The sequence below is a fragment of the Morus notabilis genome, unplaced genomic scaffold, assembly GCF_000414095.1.
Source record: "Morus notabilis unplaced genomic scaffold, ASM41409v2 Scaffold1032, whole genome shotgun sequence".
In the NCBI taxonomy this organism is placed as follows: Eukaryota; Viridiplantae; Streptophyta; class Magnoliopsida; order Rosales; family Moraceae; genus Morus; species Morus notabilis.
Genome location: NW_010366892.1, coordinates 361,931 through 370,917, shown reverse-complemented (window position 1 = coordinate 370,917; position 8,987 = coordinate 361,931). Strand labels below are relative to the sequence as shown.

Below are 8,987 nucleotides of genomic sequence, written 5' to 3'. Positions count from 1 at the left end.
AAAAAAAAACACTCTTATCATTAGGATAATTATAAGAAGGCGTCAGATTTTCATCAAATTATTTCACTAAATTGTCACACATTTTTAATTTTTAATCTGATTGCTGATATCAACTGATAGTTCAGAATTGAAACTAATTTGCTATTTGGTTTTTGAGAACGCAGTGAAAAGAAAAAACTAGTGAAAGCAGAACCAAAAAAAAAGACGTTATAACTAGGTTGGAATATACAGTAGTTGGGGAGGTGAAGAGAATAAATACTTGTTCTGTTATTTTTTGTTTTTACAACAAAACCCCGTTCTTTACTCTTTAAAATAAATAAAAAATAAATAAAAAATAAAAAACACTCAGTTCATAACTAGTACTATCTTGTCAAATTCCTTGGCTAGGTTTGCCCCACTCTACCACAACTTTCCCTTTTAGATATTCAGCAAAAGGAAGTCATGACTTACATATAGTTTTGATGGGAATGTATAGTTTCATATAATCATATAGCTAGCTCTTGTTTTTTTTTTGGTTTAGCTGTACTCAACTCTATGAAAAATCAGTTGTATGTAGGGCCATATCTATAAATCAGATCAACAATAGATAGCTCCATTCTCACGTGTCAGACCATATAACCCTACCAACTATGTTGGGTGTCTCTCAACTTTGATATCAGTAGGTTCGTTTTTGTGTCCAAGTTTGTGTCGTTTGTGACCCAGTTAGCCACTCACAGTCAGGCAAATTAATATACTTTTTGCTGAAGATGAACAACTTTCATGAAACAATATGAATAGTTGACCCTAATACAAGAAGGTTTATAAAAATATCCATAAATTCTAGTGTCATATATATATATATATACACATATATAACCAAAAAGATCTACAGACTGTAATATTTCCTCACTCGGTGCATTTATTCAAGGGAATATATAATATCAAGCGCAAGGCAAGTTATGGGCAATTTGTGTACATTTGAGAAGATTAGTTTTGTTTGATTCATTTATGAGTGAAGGGACTTGTGTAATGCAATATTGTGGACTAGTTCAAAATATTGATGCTTTCTCAAGATTGTCAATAGTCAATGAGCAAACAGCGTCTGGCCAATTCCACTTTTAAGTCACAAGGCAACAAATAGAACTTGTGCTACCCAATTATACAGCTCCTTAAGGAAACAGAATAATCTAGATAATATAGAGGCCTAGAGGCTAGAGGCTACAGGCTAGAGGGGTTATCTGGATGCCCTTTTTTTCTTCATCATTTTCTTTCTTTTTTCTTCTGAGATTGAAAATTTTGTAAGGGACATTTTCTTTTATGTCATAAGTTAAGTTTTTTTATCTATTAAATTTGTATAAAATCACGTAAAAATTAAAAAAATATATAAATTTAACAGTCAGAAAAACCTAATCTGTACATCAGGCATACCAGAGAATTTTCTAAGTATATAAAAAAATAGTATATCGTATAAGGCAATTTTGATTAGTAAAATCTTCATATGTTTAATTAAATTCACAAATTTTTCTATATGAAGTATGAACCACTACGGTTTAGAATTGTAAATTATCAATAAGGTATTTTTTTTTTTTTTTATATATCTTACAATAGAATTCTCCTAAAAGGTAAGGTATTTTTATTTTATCCTACTATAGAATTCTCCTAAAAGTACGTGGAGGGAAAAAAAAAAAAGACTTAAAAGTGATGCCATTTGTTTTCTTTACTGAATAGCTTATAGCTAGATTTGCCACCTTTGAATTAATTTGATTAATAATTGAGCTCCGTGCTGATCTCCCTTGAATTAATAATGTTCTTCCAATCAGTCAGACAACTATTATATATATAGTCAAATCCCTGTTCTTTTTATATGGCTCCGGTTGGTCAAATATAAAGGAAAAAGATGTCAGTTTAGATATGTATAGTGCATCGTTGCTGATTAAGATTCCTTTTCCAATATATTATATATTACGCTAATTAATTTGCTTATCTTCATGTAATCAGTAATTCATACACTAACCAGCTTTTCCATTTTTGTCTAATAAAAAATTCTAAAAACCAAAAAAAGAAAAAGAAAAAAGAAGACAAATCAGAGGAAAGATAGATAGCCATTAACTTACATCTGAAACTTCCTTTACCCTTTCTGCATAATTAAGGATATAATTTACCTCAGAACAAATTTAAGGATACACTACTCTCAAGGCAAATACATAAAGTAGAAAAGTTGGCCGCTAATAAAGTGGTATCACTGGATAAAGCACGTAACAATTATGTATATTTTATCGCTTATTTGACGCTTTATTTGAATGTCAATCGTCCTAATGTCTTTTATCATCTTATCCCAGCCTATGCACATCTGACAAACATATAGTATTATATATATATATATATACGTGTATATACATATACACACACTGCACACGTATGTATGCATGTTTTTATACAGTATCTTTGTATGAGTGCGTTCTAATATTTCTTATTAACGAATCCTGATTAATTTATAAGGCAAAGAGACAAGGAATAGATTGAACTAAAACAAGTTCATACGTTATAGTTAATTATGGTCTCCGATGCACTATAATCTATATTTAAAATAGTGGGAATAAATGAATAATATGGTATGTATCTGTCCCACAAACAACATACATAAAAAATAAAAATAAAAAAAATTAGGGCAAATGATTTCACGTACAATACGTTCATCCAAGAAAAAATTCGCAAAACAAAATGCTTGGGATTTCTTTAGTAGACATTGAGAAAATGAATTATAAAAAAGACTTTTAGCTTTAGTTTTTAAATTTGTCTCAAATACTGTCTATTCTGTAGAGCTTAGGAGACGTTTGGTAAGAGGATTCATACAATGATTTAAATCATAATTCATAATTCGCTATAGTGTTTTTTCTCACAAAAAATACACGTAAATCGAAAATAATTTTAATTCATAAACTAAATGTCTCCTTATTAATTTAATATGATTTTAATCAAATTTTACGATTTGAAATTAACTTTTTCAGTAAAGAGGCCCTACCAGAGAAAGACCCAATTTATATTCAAATTTTTTACTCTTTTATTTCCCAGCAAGATTCATTTTCGACATCAAATTACTGTAGTTCCAATTGCCTGACGGGTCTCATCTCTCATGTCAGGTTCCTTTCACCAGGCGACCATGCATTAATAATAAGCAAAGATATAAAAGTGGCAAAACAGCTGTGTGGTCCACATATAGACATACAATAATTAATCTCTCGCAATATTTCTTTTGATAATTGAACAATTATAACTTGTAAGACTATTACTTAGCTGTTCTTCCAACTTAATTGCATCATGCATGCATCAAAAGAAAACTAATGTTTGGACCAAAATTAAAGGCTTCCTAATTTGCTGTTTTTGTTTGGATAGCGATGCTCCATCAGCCTTCTAATCATGCCTTTTACGTCCCCCTTTTCTGTATTTTTTCGTTTTCTAATCAATCTTGTCAAATTGGGCAAGATTGTTAGTCAAAATAGAATTTCATACATATAAACTTTTGCTTTTACTGCACAGCTTTTTCATGTACGTTTTTTTTTTTTTTTTTTTATCTGGGGAAAATAAACATTATATATAAAGAGAGCTGTCGTTTTTTTTTTTTTTTTTTTTTTTTCTTTTTTCTCCCGGTGGCACACACCCAGATTTGTTATTGCATGCCAAACTTGTACGACAGTTCGTTAGATCATTTTGGTAAACTAGAAAATAGTATGAGGCACTATTTTAGTATTTTTGTTTAACACCCAACTCCCATGATAAATTCCTTATCGCATGTAAGTTTGAGCAAAAACAGGACTTGTTTATTTGATATACTCAAATTCAAATTATTAATTTTGCTATAGTATTTTTCTCTCACAAAAGTTTAAATTTCAAACGTCAAAAATCAAGAATCATGGTTTGAGTACACCTTCTAAATGAGCCCTTAGTGGTCTATATCGTTGGTTTATAAAATTTCCACACCAAGCAAATCAAACCTCTCTCAATGATGATAGCAAAAACTTCTCTTAATGAGGTGTACAATGACCCTAATCCTAAAATAATCACTAATTAAGGACAAAGTTCTCTCATAATGTGCCTCCTCATAATTAAAAGTCACTTAAAAAGGAGAAGCCTTAAAGTGGGAGACCTTGCTTTGCACAAAGGTGTGGACACTATCAATTGATTAGTATATAATAAGAAGTTTCTCAGCAAAAGAGATTACCATGTAAAGATGGTAGGGCAGTGGGCACAAGGATTATCTCCTGAAATGTCCTTTTGCTTTTCTTGTGATCTTCTGAAAAGTAATATGATCTATAATCTATATTATGTGCCCGTCATTTTCTCACCCTGGTGTGTTCCCACCACCATTCACCCAAAATTACGTATCAAGATTATGATAAATGTGGTGAGACAAAACCAGCTAATATCAGTTTCAGATTTGATTGAAGTAATAAACATATCAAACCTGATTAGTAAATCAACCTCATGCCACTGGAGCTGCAGAAATCAGGTATTCAACTAGAAAAGAGTTAAGGCTTGGCCCTAATGTTCATTTTATTTTATTTCTCTTGAATTTCAAAACAGATATTAAATTATGTTTCACAGGAGAAAAAAAAAAAACGAGCTTAACACAAACTATTTGTAAAAACAGTAACCACTGTCTAAATGCATTTAAAGATATTTGCCCGCTGATTGCCCTGCTTGGCTGCCTAGTCAAGAAAGCTACAATGAATTCAGGCTTTAAAGTTTCCTCAATCTGACAATGAGTTGACTACACCAACTCTCACCTTATATAAAGCTTTATCCCCCACTTAAATAAACTAAAGATACACACACACTAGGCGACAACCGAATGGTATATATTCTTTCACCTTATTCTTTCACCAAAGTAAAAGAAACAATTAGTTAGCTAAAAGATAATAGTTTTACCGCATTTAAGAAACGTTGAAAGGGGACAGAAATTCTACACAGAAACCAGAAAGGGAACTTAAGCATCAACATGGAAATTGCCAATCAAAGAAAAGAATGTGAAATTTTACTTTATTCTTATATTTTGCCAGATTACTTGCCCAATCTGGAACAGGGTTTGATTACAGTTATCTCAATGTCGGTGTCAACTTCAATTATCTATGGATAAGGGTAGCGTCCAGTGGCCAAAACAAAGATGGACTTTTTAATCTGACAGATGTACCAAATTCTTCCGAATGCCTACTTTCCTAAGCAGAAAAATTGCAATGAACAAAGAATTTTACCTCCCTTTTAAGTTTTATTATCTCACTTCCATCGCAGGGACTGCCTAATCCCAGTATAAATGAGTCCCAATGACCGCCCAATTAAGCTCACTAAAAAGAATGAGATCATATCGCTGACTTTGTTGATAATGGCTCTAATAAATGGCATGCCAATATCGGATAACTCTAGGAATAGGCTGAAGTAATACCTCCTGTGATACAAAAACCAACAGTGATAGGTAAGGATTATTGAGCTTACTATATACGATGATAAAGCAAACGATATATGATTAATGTAAGGAAATGAAATGACTGAAAGGAGCATACCACCCTGTAAGGGCCCGCAATTCGTTTGTCCGCTTTACGGGCATTGAAAACTGACTTATCACAACATAGCATGATGGAGATGACGCACTATTAGATTTTCTCCAGGTAAGTTTCTTCCACCAAGGTTTTTCTGAGCGGCTATTGGCTGGCTCCCCAATGAGTTGCCTCTGAAGCGTGCACAAGTCAAAGCGATCTTCATACATTGATGCAACAGACTCCAAATTTTGATACAGCCACTGGTTTAAAGCCACCTAATAACAAGGATTTTTTTATTACATTTGGGATTTTTGCTAGAACCTACTAGTAACATAACATAACACGTATACATCAAAACTAAAAATTATAAATGTTTTCTTCCAGACCTATAAACCTCATCCCCGCCATGTTAACTGTTAAAAGTCTAGTTACTTGAACCATTATAGTGTAGCAGACTACTATCATAGATTCATAGCTTGGAAGAAGATTCTAAAAGAATAAAGAACAAAAGTTTCAGAAGTACCAAAATGAATAAGTCAATGATTGCATGAGGGGAAAAAAGCGGGAAAGCAGCAAAATGCAAACTCAAAACAAAAATTATGCAATAAACAAGTCTTTGGTAGTTATGCAAAAAACAAGTCATTGGTAGTTATGCAATAAACAAGTTTTTGGTAGATATGCACTAAACAAGTTTTTGGTAGTTATGCAATAAACAAGTTGTTCATAACAATAAATAATCAGAATACTAAGCTCCACAAAAATGTACCTCATTCCGTAACCTTTGAAGCTCTCGTGTGGACAAAGTACAAAGTGCCAAGCATAAGCTATTCATTTCATTTGAGACATTACTGTCCACGGAAATAAGCTCTAAATATATGCTTGCAACCCCCTCTGCTAAATTTATCAAAAAATCTTCCAATATGGAAACTCCATTTGAAAAATACAAGCTCTTGTTATAACAGCAATCTGCCCTGCTACAATAAGAATGAAGGTCAAGTGACCCAATAAAGATTAACGACAGATTTAATTCTAAAACCCAGTGTAACAGTAAAGTAGATCATTAATTAACAGGTGAACAAAAACTAGCTTAAATCATGTGAGGGGACATTTTCTTTATAAAGCTCTCAGATCCAATTTTGCATAAAAATCATGAAGCTAGCAAGAATAAACGTGATAAAACTAACAAACAGACATAACAGCGATGATATGTTAGCAAATTAGAAGAGATGCAGAGATATTCTACTATGAATTTACCTGATAGAACCAAAACAAAGAAAGCACAATAAATCTGCGTAAAGATCTTCCTTGCCTGAGTTCTTAATATTCAGCAGAACGGTATCATCACCATTTAACTTTGCACGTAACAAAGAAACAAGTGCCTTGATAGAAGAATGATATAATGAGAACTTTATGAGAAAGCACTAGCTCTTTGAAAGACTACAGAATGACACATTGACTTTTCCAATTTACCTTGTCAAGGTTGCTATTTGCAAGGCGATGCTCTCTTTCCAACCAAGTCATGCACACAGGCAGACAAGATTTTCGAATCACTCTAGAAAAAACGGTCAACCTATCATACATGTCAAGATATTCGGAGTTTGAAATACCATTCACCTGCAAAACAACATTTGAAAAGCAAAATTGATACAGCAGAATGGGAAAGATCAAGTCAAATCCCCGGCTAAAGGGAAAACCCCAAAAATTGGAGAAAAAACACAACTTTGATTTCAATAATCTAAATATTCAACTCCACCCATTACAATAGCTAGAGAGGATATTTATAGCCCTCAGAAAATGATAACGTAATAACTACAAAGTTTTTGAGACACACTTCAACAAACAACAACGAACAAATAACAAAAGACAAGCTAAATTAACAAGTTAAGATAAACGACAATGCAAATAAAAATAACTGACTATTATAATAAACCTCCTACATCAGTTAAATTACACAATCATCTCATTTCACGACTGTAAAGGAGAAATCATTGCGCAGCATTTTTTAGAAGTCCTGAACATTCATAAATGATACTGGTTCAGATTGGGAGGTACTGCTACTTTTAACCAAGTAAAGTAAATGAATCAATTCTCAAAAGAAGGGTAAAACCTTCCAACAAAGTAACATTGCAAAACAAGGAACAAAACTCTTGCCTCTTCCTCAATTTGCTGAAGAATAGCCCAAAGCAGTCTTAACCTTGGACCATCAGCAACGGCACTCAAATGTAAAGGTCGCTTTGAACGGCTCTCATTATATTCAAGAATCCTACTTCCCAAATTAGCTCCACGTTCAAAGGCATCCAAGGAATCCAAAAGTTTCTCTTTCACAACATCTAAGGCATACTTTGGATTAGCTTGTTCCTCATTTGTCATCGAACTGCAATTAATTAAAGAACCAAGAACAGAAAAATCAGAAGCATTGCACAACCTCTAAGTAACAGTGAAATCGCCATTTATTCCAAACAACGAAACATCAACCTTGAACTTCAAGTCGCATACCCTTACCTACCAGAAGAGGTTGAACTTTCAGGAATCCTGTTCTCACTGGAGATATCCTTTTGATAAGACTGCTTAACAGGAATAACTCCAGCCATGTATGTTAGAAATATACTGGCCATCAGAAGCACTTGATCAACAACTGGCACCCAATTAGAAGCTGTAGCGCCTTCAGAGTTTACCAACGACCCGAAACACATACACTTCAAAGTCGACCTCCCAGACTGAGGACTTACTTTCAACTTTGAGATGCCAGGAGCAGTAAGCTCACACATTTTCCGCCTTGGTGACCCAATAGAGTTGCAGATTCCATAGAAGTACTTCCTACAATCACAACCACAGCTTATAGGAGTGTGACAAAACATAATGTCCGACACTGCTCAAATCTCAATCACGTCATTTCACTTTCCCGCAAAGCTTTTGACCAAACATTTAAGTAACAAAAAATCCCCACCAGAAAACTAGAAAAATAAAAAGTACAAATATGGAATGAAAGAAAGGAAAAATAAAATAAAATAAAATAAACGACCTTTGTACTGTTCTGAAATGTGAAGTCTGAGGTTTGAATCCCTTATGTTTGACGACACCAGCTATTTGCATATACAGATTAATGCACGATGTTGAAGCCACATAGTCCGCCATTGATAAGAGTCCTTGCCCTTCAATCAACACATTGTAATTGTATACCACGCATATTCAATGAAATGACTCCAAGCCAAAATGATAACAGTGGACCCCACCAACCTTTTATGCGCAAATCTACACAATAAATGAGCATAAGAAAACCATTTAAGTAACCAATCTGCACGATGTTGAATCAAAACCAGAAGACAGCAAGTAAAAAAGAAAGAGGAAGCTCGTGCTAAATCATTACTAAGCAAAGAGACAAAGACAATGTAACGCTATAATTATCCTTTCTCATTGTTCCCAAATTACATAACCTAACTCCATTAAAACCTAAAATTACCGAGAAAGGCCACTCAT

At 33.3% G+C, this 8,987-nt stretch overlaps 1 protein-coding gene across 1 annotated transcript; it reads right to left on the bottom strand.

Annotated features, from left to right (window-relative positions):
- Positions 1 to 4,910: 4,910 nt before the first annotated feature.
- LOC21398313 lies at positions 4,911 to 8,756 on the bottom strand. Its single transcript, XM_024174305.1, has 9 exons — positions 8,748 to 8,756; positions 8,533 to 8,662; positions 8,013 to 8,327; positions 7,662 to 7,884; positions 6,981 to 7,124; positions 6,765 to 6,889; positions 6,277 to 6,484; positions 5,535 to 5,785; positions 4,911 to 5,419 (listed from the first exon to the last, which is right to left on the bottom strand). The coding sequence occupies exons 2-9, from the start codon at positions 8,643 to 8,645 to the stop codon at positions 5,251 to 5,253; spliced, it is 1,548 nt and encodes a 515-aa protein (XP_024030073.1). The 5' UTR covers positions 8,646 to 8,662; positions 8,748 to 8,756; the 3' UTR covers positions 4,911 to 5,250.
- Between the last annotated feature and the right edge of the window lie 231 nt (positions 8,757 to 8,987).